General features: G+C 39.6%; 1 protein-coding gene across 1 annotated transcript in view; it reads right to left on the reverse strand.

The window, feature by feature from the left end:
- Positions 1-24,267, reverse strand: part of FTSH11 (FTSH protease 11) — a 43,363-nt gene that overhangs the window by 14,739 nt on the left and 4,357 nt on the right. Inside the window, exons 3-7 of the mRNA XM_088961250.1 lie at positions 22,563-22,655; positions 22,292-22,380; positions 20,678-20,801; positions 18,592-18,711; positions 18,078-18,128 (exon numbers count right to left, since the gene is read on the reverse strand). Coding sequence (XP_088817376.1) covers positions 18,078-18,128; positions 18,592-18,711; positions 20,678-20,801; positions 22,292-22,380; positions 22,563-22,655 — 477 coding nt within the window. The remainder of the gene's footprint in view (positions 1-18,077; positions 18,129-18,591; positions 18,712-20,677; positions 20,802-22,291; positions 22,381-22,562; positions 22,656-24,267) is intronic.

The following is a 24,267-nucleotide window of genomic DNA, read 5'->3' on the forward strand; positions in this document are numbered from 1 at the left end:
CTTCATCTCCCTAAACTTAATACAAATCTTTTATTTGTTAGTAGCTTGACTAAATCCATGAACTGTAGCATAACCTTCTTTCCCACTCATTGTGTTTTTCATGACCTACAGTCTCAGAGGATGATTGGGAGTGGCCATGAGGCGAACGGAATATACTTGCTGGACACACCTGATAGTGCTTTTGGACCACCTCATGGAGTTGCCTTGGAGTCGGTCTTGTTAGAGTCTGTTGACAAAATCATGTTATGTCACTTTCGATTTGGTCATTTTTCTTTTCCTGCTTTGAGTCATTTATTTCCATATATGTTTAAGGGAGTGTCTTTATCAAGTCTTCATTGTGAGTCGTGTGAACTGGCAATGCATTGTCGACAATCTTATCCAGTAAGCAATAAAAGATCTACTCCTCCTTTTCGTATTATTCACTCTGATGTGTGGGGGCCATATCATTTGCCTACTATGGGGGGGGGGGGGGGGGGGGGGGGTTACAGGTACTTTATCCTTTTTATTGATCATTACTCTCGTTACACTTGGATTTATCTCATGAAATCCAAGGATGAAGTACCAACTATTGTGCACAAATTTCATGAACTCATTCTTAGCCAATTTAACACCCGGATCAAAATATTCCGTTCTGATAATGCTAAGGAGTATTTTGAGAAAACCCTCTCAACCTATTTTGAAACTTTTGGGGTTATTCATCAAAGTTCTTATTCCTACACTCCACAACAGAATGGTAGTAGAAAGGAAGAACCAACATGTGGTTGAAGTTGTCAAATCCCTCCTTTTTGCATCTCGTGTTCCTATAAAATTTTGGGGAGATGTTGTCCTTACTGCTACCTTTTTTATTAACTGTATGCCTTCCCAGGTTCTTGGCTTCAAAACCCCCTTTAGCCTTCTCTTTCCGGATGAAGATCTCTTCTCTATTCCTCTCCATGTTTTTGGATGCAATTGCTATGTGCATGTTCACAACCATCAAAGGCACAAATTTGAACCTAAGGCTCGTAAATGTGTTTTTCTGGGATATGCCCCCACACAGAAGGGATATTGTTGTTTTGATCCAGTTAGTGGCACTCGTTTTGTATCTCATGATGTCACATTTGCTGAGTCTACTCCTTTCTTTAGTATTCCTCCTGAGGGGGAGAAATCTGAGAAACCCTTCGCTATGTCTCCAGCAGTTCCTCTTCCTGTTCCTTTTGAGCCATCTCATGAGGTGTCCACTTCTCCCACTGGGCCTACCTCCAATATTCTTGTTCCTCCTCCACCTCATCCTCCTGTAATTCCTCCTCATCCTGTTCTTCAAAGGTGGTACCAAAGGCACAGATTCAGACATGGGCAAGTTGTTTCCACTCCTACAGAAGAGCCCCATGCTCCTCCCATCATTACTAAGGTAACAGGTCAGCCTTCCTCTAACCCAGGTACATCCTTCCCAGACCTTGATCTTCCTATTGCTCTCCGCAAGGGCAAGAGGAAGTGTACAGCCCATTGTATCTCCAAACACCTATCTTATAGCCTTCAATCTCCTACCTACTATTCTTTTCTTGCATTTGTTTCTTCCCATGTGATACTCAGGTCTGTACCAGAAGCCTTATCTAAACCTAAATGGAGAAAGTTACTGCCTAATTGGCCGCCCACTTAAGGGTATACTTGTAATTATGTTAAGATTGAAATTTAGTAAAAGGATTAGAGAAAGGAGGGAAGAGACATTCAAACTCTTCTTCTTCTTCCTCCTCTTTTCTCCATCTTCCTTCTCTTGTACTACTATTCTCTTCTTTTCTTCTTCTTTTTCTCTAATTTTTCCCAAGTTTACATCAGATTTAGAGGACTGATTTACATCTATTCTCACAAATGCCAACTTATGCAAGTAAAAATTGGCAGCCTGTTTATCGACCTTGGCATGCAAGAGAACAAGATGTTCAAATTCAATTCCAAAGTCCCAGGTCACTATATCTCAGTGTCTCTACAATTCCTCCTTTATGAACCACACCTAACAAACCATGTTGCTTGAACTCAATTATACCACAACTTCACAAGATTGGAAGTGATCATGTAGGATGGGAAGGGAAAAGTCCTACTAGGGTGTACATGGTGAGTAAGGAAGAATTCAAATCTGATATAGGAGAAAGTAAAGGAAAATACAAGGGTTTGGGATATGAAATATGGAAGAAATAGAAAGGAGGAAGAGAAGAAATAAGATATCACACCTTTAAAGGAGAGACGAGAAAGGAGCATGGTAGGGAGAGATAATTGGAGCAAGACATACAATTCAATAAATCATAACTTTTATTCATCAAATAAATTAAAACCCATAGGCAACCCATAATGACACTTAAATAAGGACTTAACCCCTAAAATAACTCTTTTATTGGTCCTACTACAACTATACAAACTAAAAACAACCCCAAGAAAGAGAAAATAGAAAGACTCAGATCCCATCAAAGATTAATATCCTATTCTAAAATGGCTATAACTCATTCAAAACACATTGGGCTGACTAGGACTTCATCTCATTAGATAAAGCCATTACAGCATTAGCCAATGTTGGTCCCAGCTATCTGGGGTCTTGGGAGGGTAGACTAGATAAGGTCCTAACCTTTAGCATTTTTGTTTTGGCACAGAGTGGCTGCTCTCAGACTTGAACATGCATTGTCACACTTGCCAGCCCAAGACTTTACCAGCTCAAGATACTTCAATTGTTGAAGGTAGATTTTTTTTTTTTTTTTTTTTTGGGGGGGGGGGGGGATCAATAACAGAAGAATTTCATTCATTAAGCAATACTGGAATGTACACAGCAGCAAAGATAAATTTTGGATAGGGTCTTGGTAGTAAATGCATGGATACAATGTTGAGGAGTGGAAAAGCCGGTTTGATTTGCATATTGACATTGAGAAGGCATATGATCATGTGAATTGAGACTTCCTTGAGTGGGAAAGCTGGTTTTTGCTTGCATAGCTTTGGTATCTTTTTCTTTGCTTGTTATCAGGGCAATAGAGAATTTTTCCAGTCATCCAGAGAATACAAAGGGACCCACTTCCCCTTCTATATTTGTGCTGGTAGTGAAAACTTTTGGTGATATTAGAAAAAAGGTGTGGAGTTGGAAGTGATTGGAGGTTTCTGAGCAGGCAGGAATGAACTTTTAATTTCAACATCTTCAATATCTAGATGACACTGAACCAGTGCTGCATGAAATATCCAACCAATCTCAAGCTTCTGATAATACTAAATATTGAGGTTTGCATATGTAGGCTGTAGCAAATTTGCTACAAGTAATTTAAGAGACTTGTAAGATCATTGCAAAAGTTCTAGCCAGGAGATTGAAGAAAGTATTGCAACATGTTATCTCACAGTCTCAAGGAGCCTTTGTTGAAGGGAGACAGATAATTGATCAGATACTAGTGGCAAATGAGTTTGTAGCAGAGAAGAGGAAAAGAAAAGGTAAGGGGCTGGTGTGAAAGTTGGACTTAGAGAAGGCATATGATTAAGTCAATTGGTCATTTCTCCTTAAGCTGTTAGAGAAAATAGGCTTGGGTGCACGGTGGAGGATGTGGATAAAAGGTTGTTTGAGCTCAGTGCATTACTCAATTCTGATTAATGGAGTGGCTACAGACTTCTTTCCTGCTGAAAGAGGTTTGAGACAAGGGGGCCATTTATCTCAGTTCCTGTTCACTATACTGTAGTTGGCGAATTCCCGAGTCGGATGATTGTAGAGGCTGATCAGGTCAACCTATTTAGAGGATGGAGGGTAGGAAGGCTTGAGGTAATAGTCACTCACTTGCAATTTGCAGATGACATCATTTTATTCTGCGAGGGCGGGAATTAGGAGGATATAAAAAACTTGAGAGAGCTCATCCTTTCCTTTGAATCTATTTCAAGGTTGAAGGTGAATTGGAGAAAAAGCTGCATAGCAGGGATTAATTTGGAAGAAGAAGCTTTAAGTGTGTTGGCTGAAATCCTGGGGTGTGAGATTAAAAAGTGGCCTTTGGAGTATTTAAGTCTTCCGTTGGGAAGGAACCCAAAATCAGAAGTGTTTTGGAAGTCGGTGGTGGAGAGGTTTACAAAGAGATTGGCTCAATGGAAAAGAAACTACCTTTCCTTGGGAGGGAGAATAACCCTAATCAGGGCAACCTTACTAACCTACCAGTCTACTTCCTTTCCATCTTTAGGATCCCTACTAGGATAGCCAAACAACTGGAGAAATTTATGAGGGACTTTTTGTGGGAACCCAGAGATGAGAAAAGGGATCATCTAGTTAAGTGGGAACAAGTTTGCAAAACTAAGGAAAATGGTGGACTAGGAATAGGGAATCTAATCCACAGGAATACATCTTTGCTAGGGAAGTGGGTCTGAAGGTTTCCTTTGGAGAGAGATAGGTTGTGGCACAAAGTTATAGAAATCATTCATGGGCTGCTGAATAATGGCTGGGATGCAAAATTAGCCAGCTCCTCAACTTCAAGCTCTCCATGGAAAGCAATACAAGAGGTATATCCAACCTTTATCAATCTAACCAGATTTGATGTGGGTTGTGGTTCTAAGGTACTTTTTTGGGAAGACATTTGGTTGGCTGAAACCCCTCTCAGTTCTCTATATCCTGACCTCTATTCGGTGTTTGACTATAAATTTCATTCCATCTTGCACTTCGTAACCTTTTCTTCATCAGGTTTATGCTGGGATTTTGAGTTCGGGAGGGGTTTGAGGGATAATGAGTGTGAGGCCCTTATTCAGCTGGTAAACAAACTTCAGCTAGCCTTCTTGGTTCAATCTGTAGAGGACACTAGGGTCCAGTGTTTTAAAAGCGCAAGGCGTAGGGGTCAATTTGTGCCCGAGGTGCAAGGTGAAGCAAGCGTCTTTTTGAAGCAAGGTGCAAAAATTTTAAAAAAAAATGCTAAAAAATCAAAAAATATTAAGCATAGTATTAATAAAAAAATACAAACTTAAATTTTAAAATAAATGTTTTAAAAAACCTATTATCTAAAATAAAAATACATAAACATAACATGTAAAGCATATTCAAATGAGAATTTAAAAATAAAATCAAGCATATAAAACATTTTCAAGCATGTAAAACCCACAATCTCTTTCTCTCAATTGCATTACTTCAAGTAGCTAATGTGATGTAAAACATATTACATTCCTGATTCTATGAGCCGCCTTTGTGCCACGCCACTTGAGGCAAGCCCAAGCAAGTCCATGTTAGGGTCTTATTCTCACACAAAAAATAATGATTTTATAATTTTAATTTCTTTTTAAGAAGATATTTTATTAGGATGAATGAATGAACAACATTAGCAAATAGGGGGTCTATTGTTGTATGCTTAGAGTGTTCCACTTCTAAGTGGCCCTTGACCTACTTAGGACTTCCCCTAGGTGCTAACCCAAAGGAGAGTCGTTTGTGGGACCCTGTGGTGGAAAAGTTCGAAAAAAGGTACTGGCTTGGAAAAAGAATTACATTTCATTGGGGGGGTGAAGAATCACCTTAATCAGAACTACTCTCGCTATTCTCCCTACTTACTTTCTATCCATTTTTAGGATACCCTCTGGGGTAGCTAAGAGGTTAGAAAAACTAAGGAGGGACTTCTTGTGGGAGCCAAGAAATGAGAAAAAGGATCACTTGATCAGTTGGGGGGTAGTCGGCCATTGTAAGGAAGAAGGGGGATTAGGATTAGAGAACCTAGTCAACAGAAATGAAGCTCTTTTAGACAAATGGCTCTGCAGGTGGCCTGTGGAAAGAGAGAGGCTCTGGCATGAAGTGATGGCCAGTATCCATGGCTGTTCTGAAACTGGTTAGGATGTTGGGATATCTCAACGGGCTCAACTCACTACTCCTTGGAAAGCAATTTCTAGCATTCTCCCTAAATTCCTCAAATTTGTAAGGTATGATGTTTGCTCAGGTAACTCTGTTCTTTTTTGGGAAGATGTTTGGGTGGGGAATCAACCTTTAAAAGATCTTTTTCCCTCTCTTTATACTATCTCCCTCTTCAAGAAGGAGCTTGTTTCGAGGTTTCTTCATCACCCAATTCTCCCTTTGTCTCCTGCCTAGGATCTCGGGTTTCGTGGAGGCCTAAATGATGAGGAACTTATTTGTGTCTCTGAGCTTTTATTATTATTGGATTCTACTTGCTTGGACCCCCTCAATCTAGATAAAAGAGTTTGGACCCTGATGTGAATGGCTCTTTTACTTGTGCTTCCTTTTTTAAGTCCCTTTGCTCTTCTTCTTCCCCTTGGGTTTTCCTAGTGAAAGAAATTTGGTCTAGGCCTATCCCCCCCAAAAAAAAAATAATTGCCTCTTGTTGGAAGAGTTATCATGGAAAGATTAAAAATTTGGATAACCTACAAAAGGAGAGAACTTATTTTGTGTTTATCCCCAAACTAGTATACAATGTATAAAGTGCAGAATGAGGACTGTTACCATTTGCTTCTATCTTGTTCCTTTGCTGCAGATATTTGGACTTGGGCTTTCTCTTTATTTGAGTGCAGGTGGAACTTGCTTTCTGAAGTAAACATGCCCTTTGATCCATCAACTTTTCAGTGGCCAACGAAAAGAGGGAAACTGCGGAATGCCAGGATATTCCAAGGAAAAGAAAGGAGTCTTGAAGAAGTTAAGGAGTGTATTTTAACAAGGACCATCTTTTGGCTAAAGGACTTCTGATTTGTTTGTGGACTATTCCTTTGATGACATTCAGAGGGGTTAGGGGGTTAGGTAATGGTGACTTCTGTAGGCATTGGAAGTGTAAAGATGAACTTTGACGGTAGCAGCCGAGGCAACCCAGGACCCTCAGGCATTGGAAGTGTTTTGAGGGACAAGGACAGCAACATTATCTCTTTATTCTCAGGTTCCACGGGAGTTGGAGATTCAACAAGGGCTGAAATACTTGTAGCTGTACAAGGCCTACAAATTGCTAACCAACTTGGGGTGCAGAACCTAGTGGTAGAAGGTGACTCCAAGGTGGTAGCGGGCTGGTTGCTGAATCCGATCAGTGCTGTGTGGGGCTACAAAGATCTCCTGAAAAAAGTGAAACGGGTCACAAGGAATATGTCAATCAAATTCCAGTGGACTAGTAGATAGCAAATGCTTTGGTAGATTCTCTGGCCAAACAAGGGATTTCTCGGGCTTCTTTGTATTGGGCTAATCTATAGTTTTATTCTGTCCTTGTTAAATATGGGTCTGTATTCACCCTAAAGGTGAGGTAGCACCTCATGCCTCCTCCAAGGTTGTTCGTTTTCTCTTTTGTTCTCTTTAACAAAACTACATATTCATTCATCAAAAAATAGAATCCTTTAACTATTGTTGATCAAGAGACAGAGAGAGAATTGTATACTTTTGAATCATCAAGGTAAAGTTCAAAGGTAGATAAACATGCACACGCGTTATAATAGTTTGCTTTGCTTTGCAACCATGTTGAAAAAAGAGTCCACTAATATCGATGTTGTACACATCACTACCAGGAAATCAAAGTAGTAGAAAGATAAATGTGTACATTTAAGTACTAACACTGAATTTGGTTGCAAAGAAAATAAAAGAAATGAAAGAGAATGTAAAAGAAAGAGATTTTCCTTAATTTGGTTAACAAGGGAATCAAAATAGAAAACAAAAATAAGATAAAATTGGAAGGTAAGTTTTTTTTTTTTTGATAGATAAAATTTCATATTTCCATTAAATCAAAAAGAAATTGCATAATCAGTCCCTTGGAAAGGCGTAAGATGCCACCTCTCCAAACATGAAGCACATAAAATCTTAAAACACAGAATCTAAAGTAAAATGTACATATGTACTAATACAAAATTACAGCTCAGCCCAAAATAGCATTTCCGGAGTTGTGCCCTGTTTTGCCAAGCTATCAGCAAAGGCATTAGCTGATCTCCTCACCCACTATACAGTAACAATCATATTCCTTATCAACCATTTGTATGTCTTTAGCTCATTCTTGTAACCCCACACAACGTTCTCCGGATTATTTAACCATTCCACCACTACCTTAGAGTCCCCTTCAATCAGCAACTGCTCCACACCCAGTTCTTTTGCAAGGAGGACCCCTTGCATAGCAGCTTGCAATTCTGCCCTAACAGAATTCCCAACGCTCAATGGGCCAAAGTAGAGAATGATAACCTCTCCAGCCTCATTTCTCAAGACACCTCCCATCCCAGAGGGCTCTGGTTTGCCCTGGCTACTCCCATCAAAATTCAGCTTCAGAAAACCTCAAGGAGGGGGGCCCAGTTTGTAGAGACCCTTTTCTTTGAGGATGAACAGCTTGCTACTGCTAACCAGTTCCTCCATAAATCATTAAAGGAAATTTGGTGAAACAGTTCCATAGTCTTTAACCACTGTATTGCCCTATTCAAAATGCAGTCTTTTAGGGCCTGGCTGCTCCTCCCCTTCTCTTGGAAGATTCTAGTATTCCTTTCTTCCCAAACTGTTCATATCAAAGCAGCTCTCGCACACCTCCACATTCTTCTTCCTCTTTTATGGGGCCAAGAGAGAACAAATGGGTTAAACAACATGCTTCCTTCTGCTGGGCGCCAAACAAGGAGAAAAGCCAAACCCAAAGCTCTGCAGTGACACTACAAGATAAAATAAGTGGTAACAGTCCTCACCATGTGATCTGCAAAGAGCACACCAGTTAGGTGAGATACAAAGAAAGGGACTTCTCTTTTGTAGGTTATCCATAGTGTTAACCATCCCATGGCACACTCCCCAACATAAAGCCATAACCTTAGGGGGAACTGGCCTACACCAGACTTCTTTGAAAGGGAAAACCTGTTGAGAGGTCAAGTTACAAAGTGACTTATAAAAGGAACCACAGGCCCAAATCCTCTTATCTGGCTTTGAAGGGTCCAACAAAATCTTTTCAAGGAGGCAAAGCAAATTAGACAAATAATGGATTTCCCCATCCCTTGACCCTCTATGGAAACCAAAATCCCAAGTCAAGACCGACGGGTTTAACACAGAAGGAAGGAATTTTGAAATCACCCCATTTTATATAAAGAAACAGAGAACAAGGATGGAAAAAGGTCTTTAAGAGGAATATACCCTGCCCAAGTACCTTCCCAAAACCGAACAGAATTACCAGAGCCTACGCCATACCTGACATAACTCATGAACTGTTAGAGGAGTTTGTGAATTGCCTTCCATGGAGTTGCCAGATTAGCCCTCCTTAATGCACCAGCATCCCATCCGTTCTCTTCACCACTTCATGCCAAAGCCTAAAGGCCATCTCAACAACCACTTCCCTAACAGTGCCAGATTCTTTTTTACCACATTTCCTAGGCCTAATCCCCCTTCCTCTTTGCTTCTACCCACAATTTCCCATCTAATTGAATGATCGTTTTTACCCTCTCCCGATTCCCAGAGAAAGTCTCTCATCAATTTTTCTAATTTCTTCGCTTCCCTAGGCGGCGGTATCCTAAAGGCAGAGAGGTAGTAGGTAGGTAGATTCGTGAGGGTAGCTCTCATCAAGGTGATCCTTCCACCCAATGAGATATAATTCTTCTTCCACAAAGCTAACCTCTTTTTTAATTTCTCTATTACTGGAGTCCAGAACCTACTCTCCCTAGGATTTGCCCCTACCGGAAGCCCTAGATAGGACATAGGTCAAGAGGATACAGTACACTCAAGACAACTTGCAATAGCCTCAATCTCCTCAGTCTCCAAGTTAACCCCCCCTATGCAGCTATTTTCTAAGTTGATTTTCAAAAGGGAGATTTCTTCAAAAGTTTAATAGGAAGGTAAGTTTTCTTCTTGGCCACTTTTATTTTCTCTCCTAAAAGGTAAAGAAAGCAGAGGAAAAGTGGAAATGATAGGGAAAAAAAACGGTTAGTTGGTTGAAGACAGAGGACAGTGGTTTGTGGAACTTTAACAATGAAAAAAAAAAAAAAAAAAACAGTTCTTATGGCTGGGTAGGGACATTGAGATTCAGTTCAACTGGGTGAAGAGGAGTGCCGACTCATTTGCGGATGGGTTGGCCATGCAAGGAGTGAATAGGGAGTCTGTTGGGCTAGTTTTTAATCTTTCTTCTTTGCATTCCCTTTGTTTTCTGTTTTTGGGGAGCTAAGTTATTTTATCTCCCCTTTTGTATCCATATTCCCTCTTTTCTTTAAGTTTAATAAAGATGGTGTTATTGATCAAAAAAAAATAAAAAACTGAGGGAAAAAACCACTAGTTCTCTCTCTCCTGAAAGAAAATTCTTTTCGGTTTGTTTCTATTTCTTCTCTATTTATGTTTTCTTTTCTTCTAGTGCAACATTCTGCTTGTATCATGGGAGCTAACGACCCAATTCCACTGATTAGTAACTACCAGAATTTTGTTAGGAAAAAATGAAAGAATAATGTGTAGAGAGATCTTACACCCCTAAGTTGGCCTAGTCCAACTAGCCACCTCCATATCTTTTACAATTCCTCTTATGGAATCAACCCCAAACACATGATATTCCTGTTTACCCTTCCTTTTGCTAACCTATCTGACAAATAGTTGGCAAACCTTGGAGACCAATTATAAACTGTGTTCAGATCCTTTGCCAAGTACATAATCTCCCTCAAAACATGTCTGAAAGTCCAAGAGCCTGTTTTTCTGTGTCTTAACCATCCCGTCACCATCTTGTAGTCCCCTTCCACAATTAACCATCTAAAACTTAGAGATTTCACCAATCTCAGCACTAGTGACATTGCTAACAATTCTACTCTAGTTGAACTCCTGACAACAATGGCTCCAGAGTACAATGCTAAAATGTCAAGTTATCAACCCCAGTACTGAAATAAAAACCCCTCCAATGCCAGGAATAGGGTTCCCCAGGCTGCACCCATCAAAGTTTATCATAATGTAACTTGAGGGAGGAGGACACCAAAGAGGAGAGGGAGGATACTTCTCATAGAGGAGCTTCCACTATGAATTTTCAATCTACCAAATCACAGAATTAGAATCAATTAGTTCCCAAGTTCAGCTTCACTAGGAAACCTTTTTTTTTAAGGTAAAGTAAGATTTTATTAATTCAGATAGTACGAATTACAACAGAAAAGCTAGCCCCATAAGGACTAGTCAGGGCATAGAGCCAAGTTACAGACTCCAAATGGACTTGGATCTAAACAAATCAGGTACATTCAGGTTCTTAAAGTCAGGAGTTACAGACACCCAAGAAATCAGCTTGCTGACTGCCTGCTGCACTACTTCATCAGTGCTCTTTGTCCTGTTACAAAAGACTCTCCTGTTTCTCTCTGACCAGATTACCCAAAGAAGAGCCGCAGGAATTGTCTTGGGGTAATAGCATATAAGGGCAACTTTTGGGGTTTAATATCAATAAAAGTAATATATTTTAAAAGTTTTCAAAAATAGGTTTACTTTTTAAAAATAATATCAATAAAGGGCAAAAACAATGTTCATCTTCTTCTTCTTGTCATTTGTTCACCAGAGCCGCTGCCCGCCGCTGCCCGCCACCACTCACCACCATCATCCATTGCCGCCCGCCGCCGCCTCCGGCAATGTTGCCGGAGGTGGCGGCGGTGGCACTGGTGGTCATTCCTCTACCTGCCACCGCCGCCACCTGTCTCCACCCATCTCCGGCAACATTGCCGGAGGCGGAGGCGGCGGTGGGCGACAGCAGACAGTGATGGCGGGCGGCAGCTCTGGTGAACAAATGGCAAGAAGAAGAGATGAACAGTGTTTTCCCTTTATTGATATTATTTTTAAAAAGTTAACCTATTTTTGATAATTTTTTAAATATATTACTTTTATAGATATTAAACCCCAAAAGTTGCCCTTATATGCTAGAAACCCATTGTCTTCCATATTAGTTTTCCTTTTTCTCTTCAGGCCTGTAATCTCCCAGCTTAACAGAAGGTCTTGGACTGAACTTGGCATGACCCAGCAAATTCCTACAGCCCTGATAAAATTATCCCACACTCTAGAGGAGATAGGACAGTGGATACACAGGTGGTCTGTGGATTCAGCCAATAGTCCACAGAGACCACACAGCAGAGATGAGAGATGAAGACCCCTCCTATCCAAACTTGGTTTCACTAGGAAACCAAATTCAAACAGCCAAATCCAGAAAATTGTGGAATTGGAACCCTCATTCTGGCCTGCACTTTCTTTCATTTTTTCAGTGATCTAGATACAGCTAAAGTTTGAGAAGAAGGGATCCATTACTTCTTTTCCTTGGGAATGATGACTCCACAAGACCAAAACTTTCAAGAATATTCAGGAATGATTTAAAAGAATTGAAGGCAAATTACAGAAAGTTTATGACCAATGGTGAAACCTATTTCCTAGCCATATTGAGTCTTGTCTGTTTCTATTATGTGGCATTTATCTGGTGACAATTACATTAGCATCCTACTCAAGAGTACACATGCTAGTTATAAATTAACTAGGTCAGGAATTTTTGTAGTAATTCTAAAATGTAAGAGTGTAATAGTCCATACTCACAGCTTATATGTCTCTAATTAAAGAACATAGCACATAGCACAGTGAAATTTTCCCTAAAGAGGAAAAAGATATATGTTGTTTCTTGTGATGACTGAGAGAGAGAGAGAGAGAAAAGAGAGGTACGAATGAAAGAAAGAAAAGCAAAATCACTACTGGCAGCCGCCAGTCTTCTATTTATATTAATCTTTATAAAAAGGCAAAAATACAAGTATGCCCCTGGCGGCATATCCTAGGATAAGAACAATAAGAAAAGAAAGAAAGAAAGGACTAGTAGCTGAAACTGTCCCACTAACATCAGTTACAAGGAACACTCAAGCCTTACAACACTCCCCCTCAAGTTGGGCTGAAGATGTCTATCATGCCCAGCTTGTCACATGGCTCATTGTGCCGCGAACACGGAAGTCCTTTTGTGAGGACATCAGCAAGTTGTTCCTTGGAGTTGACATAAGGGATACAGATTTCCCTTTTTTCCAGTTTCTCTCTTATGAAGTGCTTATCCACCTCAATATGCTTAGTCCTCTCATGTAGGACCGGGTTGCTGACGATGTTTATTGCAGCCTTGTTGTCACAATAAAAAGACATAGGATTATGAACAGCAACTCTAAGCTCACCTAAGAGGTTCTTTAGCCAAAGGACTTCAACCACCCCATGTGCCATAGCTCTATACTCAACTTCTGCACTTGATCTTGCTACCATAGTTTGCTTCTGGCTCTTCCAGGTCACCAGATTTCCTCCCACAAATGTGCAATACCCACTAGTGGACTTTCTATCATCCACGGCTCTTGCCCAGTCAGCATCTGTAAAGACTTCCACCTTTAGGTGATTGTGTTTACTGAATAGTAGGCCCGTTCTTGGATGTTTCTTCAGGTATCTAAGGACTCTCTCTGCTGCCTCCATGTGTGGCTTCTTAGTAGAGTGCATAAACTGGCTCAGAACTCCAACTGAATAAGCAATATCTAGACGGGTCACGGATAGATAAATCAGCTTTCCCACTAACCTTTGGAACTGCTTTACATCTTTTAGAGGTTCACCAATACAGTCACCTAGCTTGTGGTCCGCATCCATTGGAGTGTCTGTCGGCCTTGCACCTAACTTACATGTATCTCGTAATAGATCAAGGGTGTATTTCCTTTGAGAAACAAAGATACCCCTTTTTGAACGGGCAACTTCGATCCCAAGGAAATACTTTAGGAGTCCTAGATCTTTCACTTCAAATTTGGATGCAAGGAATTGTTTCAATTTTTGTATCTTTGAACTCCAACTCCCTGTAATGATGATATCGTCTACATACACTATCAATACGACAACCTGCTCCAGACATCTCTTCACAAAAAGTGTATGGTCAGACTGGCATTGTTGGAACCCCATCTCTAGAACTGCCATGTGAAACTTACTGAACCAGGCTTTGGGAGACTGTTTTAAGCCGTAGAGAGACTTTCGTAGCTTGCACACATTGTTTTCCCCTCCCTTGGCAGAGAATCCAGGAGGTTGAACCATGTATACCTCTTCTTCCAAGTCACCATTCAAGAAGGCATTCTTTATGTCCAATTGATGCAAATCCCAGTCAAAGTTAGCAGCTAAGGATAGGAGAACCCTAATTGAGTTCATCTTAGCCACCGGGGCAAAAGTCTCATCGTAGTCAACTCCATATACCTGTGTGTACCCTTTGGCTACTAGTCTTGCTTTGTACCTTTCAACTATTTCATTTTCCTTGTGCTTAACTGTGAACACCCATTTGCACCCCACGGGTTCTTTCCCCTCTGGAGGATCCACCAATTCCCAAGTCTAATTTTTGTGGATGGCATCAATCTCCTCCTTCATGGCATCTATCCACTCAGGGTATTTTAAGGCTTCTGCAACATTCTTGGTAACAGGGATGCAGTCAATTGCCAATAGGAAGGCTCGGTACGAGGGAGAGATGTGGTCATAGGAAACAAAGTGGGTAATGGGGTGTTTGGTAGTGCACGACCTGACTCCCTTTCGTTGAGCAATAGGGATGTCTAGGTCGTCCACAGTGGGAGAAGGGTTAGGGGTTGGACTTACCTCCTGGGATTCTGATGATGTCAGTTGCTCAGTGTTTGGCTGCTCCACATTTCTATCACACTGCTGATCTCTCCGACGAGTACGCTGGAAGACACGGAAGGGAGTGAGATCCGAAATAGAAGGAAGAGACACCTGAACCTGCTTCTCCTCTTCCACACTACAGCTCTCCCCCTAAGGGGAAGGGGGGAAGAACGGCTTGAACTCAAAGAAGGACACATCCATAGACACAAAGTATTTACGACTGACAGGATCAAAACACAGATACCCCTTTTGAGATGATGGGTACCCCAAGAAGACACAAGGAATGGACCGAGGGTCTAACTTACCTCTGGATGGAGACAAATCATGGACAAAGGCCCGACAACTAAAGACTCTCATAGGGACGGAAAATAAAGGTGACTAAGGGTACAGTAACTGATGAGGGGCCATGTAATTCAACACTCTGGAGGGCATGCGGTTCATGGCATACGCAGTTGTAAGTATAGCATCCACCCAAAACCTTTTTGGGACATTCATGTGAAACATCATCCCGCGGGCTATCTCAAGGAGGTGTCTATTTTTTCTTTCTGCAACCCCATTCTACTGTGGTGTTCTAGTGCATGAGCTTCTATGAATAGACCCATGGGAGGTGAAGAACTCATTTAGCTCCCCATGGAAGTACTCCTTCGCATTATCGGATTGGAAAATCTGTATTTCAACATGGAACTATGTAAACATCATCCTCTAGAAGTCTTGCACTATCTTTGGAACCTCGTCTCTGCTACGCATAGGGATTACCCATGTATAGCGAGAGTAATCATCAATCAATGTAATAAAATACCGATATCCACCCTCAAAGGTTACATTTGTAGGCCCCCATACATCAGAATACACAACATGGAAAGGAACATTTGATCTTTTATTGCTTGAATGAAAGGTTGTTCTACATTGTTTACTCAACTAACACATTTAACACATGAACTCTGACACTGAACACGACTTAAATAAAAGTGGAAACAAACATTTTATTACTTTGAAAGAAACATGACCTAAACGACTGTGCCACAACAAAATTTGACTCTTATTTGACTGACTATGTGACTCTGAGGATGACACGGAAAGACCAGCTTTGTTGTCAAAAAGGTAGAGATCGTCCACCAGGCTTCCTCTACTAATCGTCCTCCCAAAAGTTAGGTCCTAAAAAACACGAGTCAGCAAAAAAAGTTATACTACAGTTTAAAGAACTTGTAATGCTACTAATTGAAAGCAAACTTATGGGAAGTTGAAGGACATGCAATACACAATTCAGGTTAAGGCCATGGGGAAGGGATATCGATCATTGACCTGCAATGGAAGAAAATGAACCATCTGCCAGTCTCACTCTAACCCTTCCTGACAAAAGGCTATAAGAATGGAATAGGTTAGGCTTACCGGTCATGTGATTTGAGGCCCCTGAGTCAATAATCCAAGGGGAATCTGTGGGGGTGACATGGAATGCAGAAGCCACATTATCTAAAGTAGATGCAAAGGAGGTAGAGGGAGTACCAGTGACTGAGCTGTCCAATTGCCTCAATGCCCTACCATAAGATTCCAGATGCTCTCTGAAAGAATTCATTCTATCCTCCTTGGGGCCAGGCTTATTAGGAGGGTCCCAGGTACTACCGGCAACCTGAGTGTCTTGGGTTGCCACATGTGCTACACTTGTTTTTTTCACGTGACCTTTACCCTGTTCTTGATTCTTTGCTGCCCACTTGGGTATCCCGTGGATGTCCCAACAAGTGTCGTGTGTATGTCATGACCTTCTACAATGGGTACAAAAGAGTTTATCTTTATCGTCTGCCTTCTTAGGATCACCTTTCTTCCCTGTTGGGCTGTTATTCACCGCAGCCAAGGCAACTTGTTGCTCCCCCTCGACTGTAACCATCACACTTCGCCTGCTTTCTTCAGATTGGACAAGGGAGTATACTTCGTGTAGTGGCAATTCTTTGCTTCCTAGAATCTGCACCCTTAATGGTCCATATACAGGGTTCAGCCCTAACAAGAAAGCAAACACTCGTTGCTAAGAGATCAACTTCCTATAGGCCTTAGCATCATCATCGTGCTTCCACTTTATGGCCTGATAATGATCCAACTCCTTCCATATGGAGGTAAGAGGTGAATGATATGAGGACATGCTACGGTTTCCCTATTTATAGGTAGAGGACTCAGCTTGTAGTTGGTAAATCTTAGCATAATGCCTTTGCTCAGAATAGGTATTTCTGGTTTGTTCCCAGATCTCACTGGCGATGTCTGCCCACATAAAATTTTTCTTCACATCAGGTTCCATAGTTGCGAGGAGCCAAGATATCACCATACTGTTTTCTTGGTCCCACCTATCATGTTCAGCTGTATCACCCTTGGGTTCTTTCACCCTTCCATTGATGTAATCGGCCTTACCCCTTGCTGTTACATAGAGTTTTACACTCTTGGCCCACTCCAGGTAGTTCAGACCATTCAAGGGGGTAATTGGCATGGGAAAAACCATGGTTTCACCTCCCATATCTGCTGTGTTGCAGGTTGAGGTGTTCCCCGGTGAGGCCAGTTCATGACTTGCCATTGAAAATTACAACCAACCAGTCCAAATGCCACCTAACAGCACAGCCGCCACAACTGGAATGTGGCAACTCAGGGTTTACTCCTAGAATGTGAGCAACAAACTATTGAATATTGCTGAGAGCACAAGAACTACTGCTGAGAATGAGATATCACTCACTACAATGTCCAAACAGAACAATAAATAGTCCATTCATCAGTTCAGCACCACCAATAAAGACATTACTGTTAGTCCGAATGTGGTTCCCCCACTCTAACCATCCAATTATTCAAACTAGTAACCATATAATCAAGGCATAAGCCCTACACACCATTGGATAAAGAATACTGAGATAAACTGAAACAAAACCACACCTGTTCAGCACTAGATCAGAACCTGCTAGGGTTTCATTGCACCATCAACACCTCCTTCGATTAGGGTTTCAACAGACCAGCACCATCCCATGGCCAGACACAGCTAGGGTTTTCAGTAACTGTCGCATGGAGCCACTAGGGTTTCAGCAGAAGTACAGCCGCAGGACTTACTAGGGTTTCTGCAAGCACAACCGCCAGAGAAAATTGAAAACACAAGCCGCCGCTAGGGTTTTTTGTTTTTTCTCTTCTGAAACAAAAGTAGCCACGTCCAATCCCCTTTGGAAAGACTGATGCAAGGACCGTAGGTCTTCTCCAGCCCAGAAATTCCGCTCTGATACCATGTTGTTTCTTGTGATGACTGAGAGAGAGAGAGAGAGAGAGAAAAGAGAGGTACGGATGATAGAAAGAAAAGCTGCCAGTCTTCTATTTATATTAATCTTTATAAAAAGGCAAAATTACAAGTATGCCCCTGGAGGCATATCCTAGGAATAAGAACAATAAGAAAAAAAAAGAAAGAAAGGACTAGTAGCTGAAACTGTCCCACTAACATCGGTAACAAGGAACACTCAAGCCTTGCAACAATATAGAAGTCACAACCTAAGGTTATAGAATGTGCATGTCCAGATAGAGTGTTTCTGCCATGATGTGACCCTCAAATCTAGTTACATAACTGGATCATATATTGAGATAACCCCTATACCTTTGCAAGCAAAGTCTTGCCCGTCCCAGGTGCTCCTGTCAATAGAATTCCCTGCAAAAGTACATATTAAATTCAATCAACAACCAATCAGTAATTAGCATGTTGAAAAGTATTAATGCCAAACAGCTTATCAATGAACTCAGAAAGTTACTTTTCAAAAAGAAAACTATCAAAGAAAAAAGTACAAAACAAAGAATGAATGACTCATAAAGACACTATTGCTTGAACTGTTTGCTTTTGTTTTTAAAATTGGAAAATGTCAACTACAATTGTTTAACCACCAATGGCAATTATATGTAAGAATGTGAAGAACTGGACAGTGTTCTCTTAAATTCAATGAACCTGAAAAGTGGAAAGTGTTCATTTAATTTTTCTCCCCAAGCATTACAAGATTCACAAAAGGTATCCAAAAGCTTCATACTGAAGAAAACACACATGACCATTCAGTGCATTTATGTTTAAACAGTAACAACATGGAAATGTTTATGGCAATAACTTGAAGATGTCAACAAACCTTGGGCAACTTCCCTCCTAGGCGAGTGAACTTTGCTGGGTTTTTGAGGTACTCTACTACTTCCTCCAGTTCTTGTTTAGCATCATCACAACCTTTTACATCTTTAAAGGTTTTCACATTCTGTGACAAGTCAAATAGTAGAATGATGAAATGTGCAAGTACATATACAAAACATAATAGCACAGCTTTCAGCTTATTAATCAGCCTTAAATAAGATATACATATGAATAAAGTATGGTAAAGCATTTATGTAGCTTGATAAAGGCAATATCCTGACAACTAACCAGTATGGCAGTATTTCTTGTATAGAGGCAAGATCCAGGGTTGCAAAAGATTTTTTTCCCAGCCAAGAGAAGGATTAGATAGGGAGACCCCTTTTCCCCTTTCCTTTTCACCTTAGTGGCAGAGGTCTTAAGCAGAATGGTAATGAAAGCATATATACAGGGCCTGATTAGGGGTTGAAGGATTGGTAGGAATCAAGTGATTGTTTCCCATCTTCAGTTTGCTGATGATACAATCCTATTCTATTAGGGTGTTGATTTAGAAATGATGAGAAACTTGAAAATGCTGAATGACAACTTTGTGTATATTTCTAGATTAAGGATTAATTGGAGCAAAAGTAGAATTGTAGGGATTAATCTGGAAGAAGGAGAACTTCTAAGGTTTGCTGATTTGTTGGGATGTGAGGTTAGGAACTGGCCTATAATTCACTTAGGTTTGTCTTTGGGTGGAAACCTTAGGTCCGATGGGTTTTGGAAGCCAATGGTGGAGAGGTTTGCTAAGAAACTAGATCTATGGAAAAGGAATTATATCTCTGGAAAATCTTCCTATCTATTTCCTTTCCACTTTCTACATCCCAACTAGGATAGCAAGACAAATAGAGAAATACATAAGGGACTTTTTGTGGGAACTGGGAGAGGAAAAAAAAAGGATCATCTGGTAAAATGGGAACAGGTTAATAACCAAAGGAGAAAGGGAGCCTAGGGAAAGGAAATATTGCCCTTAAAAACATTGCTACTAGGTAAATGGATATGGAGATTTCCCTTTTGAAAGAGACAAGTTGTGGCACAATGTGATAAAAAGCATTCATGGATTAGAAGACAACAACTAGGATGCTAAAATTGCTCCCCACTCAATTTTATCTTCTCCTTGGAAAGATATTCATGAGGTTTACCCTATCTTTCTAAACTCCATTTGTTTTGATATGGGAAGGGGTGATAAAATCCAGTTCTAGTAAGGCCTTTGGTTAGGGGAGACTCCACCCAAAGATCAGTTTCCTGAACTTTATGCCCTCTCTAATTTTGAGGGTGAAGCTGTGGTTAAAATGGGAACACCATCTCCTACTGGTTTAAACTGAAACCAAGGCTTCATAAGAGGCTCAAGGGAAAGTAAGTGTACATCCTTGATTCACCTACTTGACTTTTGGGGGAAGTTTTCCTAGACCAAAACCTTGAGGACTCTAGAATTTGGACAGTCTCACCAAACAGTCTCTTTACCTGTTCCTCTTCTTCCCAAGTCCTTGCTTTGCCTAAAGGGGTGGACTTCCCAGTGAAAAAATAATAATAAATAATAATAATAAATAAAAAATTGGAGTAAGCCTATTTTACCTAAAATTCAAGCATTCTGTAAGAAAATATTCCTTGCAAAGGTAAATACTTGTGATGTGTTGTAGAGAAAAAGGTCATTTTCTAGACCTTCTCCTCATATGTGTTTCTTATGTAGGGGTACTGATGAGACCCTCTCCCACTTATTAATCTCTTGTTCCTTTGTGCATCGAATTTGGGAGTTTTTTTGTTCTCTTTTTGGCTGCAGGTGGGACCCCCCTCAAGATGTGGTGGCCATTCACAATCCTAACTTCTTGAGGCAACCAAAGAAAAGAAGGAAAGTACTTTGGAGAGCTACTAAGGCAGCAATTAGTTGGGTAATTTGGGAAGAGAGGAATGATAGAATCTTACTGGAAAAAACAGAACTTTGGAGGAGGTAATAGACAAACTTGGGACTATTTTTAAGATCTAATGACAAAAAGATCAGTATAATACTAAAGTTTGAAAGCAGAAAATTTTGCATATTATTATCAATTGACTACCTTCTCTGGCATAACCTCTTTGTTTAAATCCTTTGGGGCATATGATGAACTTGAGCCAACACTAGAAGTACCTATTCCACCTAAGCCGCCAACATATTTTTGAAGTGCAGCTGCTCCCATTACCCTGACAACAAACCTCTACTTCAAAACAGCAGAAAACTCAAGATTTCATGTAATGAAACAAACTCAGGCATGGGAGTTGTTGAAATTAGAAAATGCATGTTCTTTTTGGATCAATAACAAATAAATTATTAACAATTCAAAAGACGAGAGTGCAAATAGGGGCGTCAACAGTATTTTTTTGATAAATAACATCAATTCCATTAAAATAATGAATAGATACAAGAAGATCCCCTTGGAGATTCAACAGTATTCAAGATTTTGAATTCAAAAATCCGATTTTGAATTCGAGATTCAACATAACCAAATCGAATTCGGATATGACCTGATTATATCCGAATTCGACCGATTATTTAATTCTTATACATAATATATAATATATAAAATATTTAAATATTTTACATAATTTATATATAATAATTAAATTATATAAATAATTTATATATAATAATTAAATTATATAAATATTTTATATATTTATATACTTTATATAAATAAAATATTTTTATATACTTATTAATTACCTAAAATAATTAATTGGTTGAATTCAAAATAAATCGAATATTCGAATATTTAATCGAATTCGAATTCAGACATTGATTTTCAATATCTGCCGGATATCAAATTTTCTAACCGGATGTGGATTCGGATATTGCCTACTTCGATTCGAATTCGATCCGTTTACACCCCTATGTGCAATTGTCCAGCCTACCCAAAGAGGGGAAAAACAATGACAGAAAACTTTAATAGGACTAAAAGAAGGTAAACCAAAAACTGCACAAACATACCCCCACCCCAAAAAAAGGAAACCCAAAAAGTTTCCAAGGAGAGAGGACCATAGATACAACTCAAATCTCCTCGCATTATTGTAGTAAATGCCAGCATTTCAAACCAACATAATAAATGCATTTCTGGTGGGAAATGACATATATTGACTATTTGGGTGATTTTCCACCAGAAATCTTGCTAAACTTGGAGAAGATAGCCTGATCTCCATAATTCAAAAGTAGACCATTTACACTACATATTTGAAGATAAATTGTGACAAAAAGGAATTTACTTATACAGAAAGCCCATACCACATCAAAACAACAACAATTGTAAAAAAAAAATATGGTTGAGATGAGCTCTTGTGCTAAATGCCCAGAGAGGGAAAAACAATAACAGAAAACTCGAATAGGACTAAAGAAGGCAAACCAAAAACTGCACAAACATGCACAAAACCCAAAAAAATTCCATGAGAGACGACCACTGACACAATTCAAATATCCTCACATTATTGTAGTAAATGCCAGCATTCCATACCAACATAATGAATACATGGTGGTAAAGTACTTATATTTACTAGTTTGAGTGAGTTGCTGAAGAAAATCTTGCTAAAGTTGGAAAAGATAAACTGATCTCCATATATTCAAAAGCGAACCATCTATACTACATATTTGAATATAAATTATGACAAAAAAAATACAAGAAACTTATACAGAAAGGTCGTACCACATCAAACCAACAACAACTGTAAACAATATGGTTGAGATGAGCTCTTGTGCTAGACGTGTTGACCTGTTTGATGCTTTGGGATCAACCTAATACAGGAAAATTAATCAAACTGAGTAGTACAATATCGAAATGCAGGATGTAAGTATAACAAATCATTTTAGATAAACGAACCAAGGAAGCTAGCGATCTATTTAATATAAGAGACAGCACTACCCATCTTATTCTCTAGCAGAAAATGAATCAAAATTGTGTTTGTCTTAGTCCTTACCATAACCACATGTAGTGGCTGCTTCTCAGATATGCCAGGGCTAAGAAAGGGCTCATCCATGTTTCCTGTTGCACGCTGCTTCAACTCTTTCAACTAATTGTAAAATGATCAGTTTCAGCAAACTACCCAATACGTTAAAAGAATATCCAAATATTTTAAATAAAAAAAGGTTCAAAGTGAAACATAACTTCAAACTTGTGTAACATTGTCAAATAAATATAATCATGCAGGCTTCTTCTAAACCCCAGTGTCCAGACCACCCTACCCCATCCTATTTCATACACTTCAGCAATCATAGTCACTTTGTCATCAGCCATTACATATAGACCTCAGTCTGCGAGACATGCTACTGCACCATACATTAGCCCAGAAACCTACCCTTGCACCATTTCCCACCCTGCATTTGGTCCCTCCATTCCCTCCACAATGAACAGCCATACAATAATGGTTACCTCACCATGATCATGTGATACATACTTTTCTTCAAAAATCCACCTCCATAAAGTCCCTGTTTCTACACTAAACCCAGGACTTAAAACGTTGTAGTCATAGTAGAAATATCAGTCATCCAAATAGAGAAAACAGGTCAAAATTTTCGTAGGAAAATATCGTAAAAATTGTAGTCATAGTGGAAACATTATGAAATGTGCAAAAACATATAATTATATTTTACAAAATAATAAAAGAAGCATAGGATTGATAATAAATAAATAAAAGAAGCATAGGTATCATCATCATCTAAGCCTTGTCCCAACTATATGGGGTTGGCTACATGAGTACTGTTTCACCACTCTATTCTCTTCAGTGTCATATCCATCAGTAAAATATGAGCACCCATAATAAAAGACGCATAGATACAACCTCTTAAGTTATTATCTTGTTTCAAAACATCAAAAAAGCTAAGCAACTAAGGTTAATGGATAAAATAATATGCTGCAAAGCTGTCCTGTGAATTTTAAGAGTCAAAATTATATAATAGAGTGAGTTTCAAGCAAAATTTGAAGTCACTGAAAGTTAAGTAATTCTAATGGATTAACTAAATAATTTATTACACAAAACAAAACGAAGATTTAATATCATCTTGTGTTAATATTGCTAATCCACTAGATAGGCAATAACATTGCTAATCCACATTATTTACAACATTGTCACCAACTTATGTTATAAAACTTATAATATCATCTTGTGTATCCTAATAGGCACATAGCACTGGGAATTTTCACTATATCACTAGGGAATATGTTGATTCCAGTAATATTCCACATTGGTACCCATGGAAATGGAAATATGTCGTGGAAATAATAGGAAATATGTGGACATTTTAGACCATGACTAAATCTCCAATACCATTTTCCAATCATTGCCATATTAGCCACCCCTATATTTCAAATCCCCAAACTTCATTCCTTTGGGGTACAAACTTTCACCCAGTTCACAAGGAGGAATTTGTGCTCATCCCTGCAACCTCCCCAAAGCAAGACTCTTTGGGTTTTTCTGATTTCTTTGCCACTTTTCATAAGATAGGGAGCCATAAACAACCTTGGATTGCCTAGTAAGTATCCATTAAAACTTAGGTTGACGAAATTGTCAGAGTAGGAGATCTCACCATAACAGTTTCTACTCTGTTGGGTCTTCGGTGAAGATCTGATGAGTGATCACCATAACCAATTCTCTGATCATTGAACCAACTGTAAACCTATGAAGA

The sequence above is a fragment of the Nelumbo lutea genome, chromosome 1 (assembly GCF_056320005.1).
Source record: "Nelumbo lutea isolate HS-2025 chromosome 1, American lotus-T2T, whole genome shotgun sequence".
Lineage (NCBI taxonomy): Eukaryota > Viridiplantae > Streptophyta > Magnoliopsida > Proteales > Nelumbonaceae > Nelumbo > Nelumbo lutea.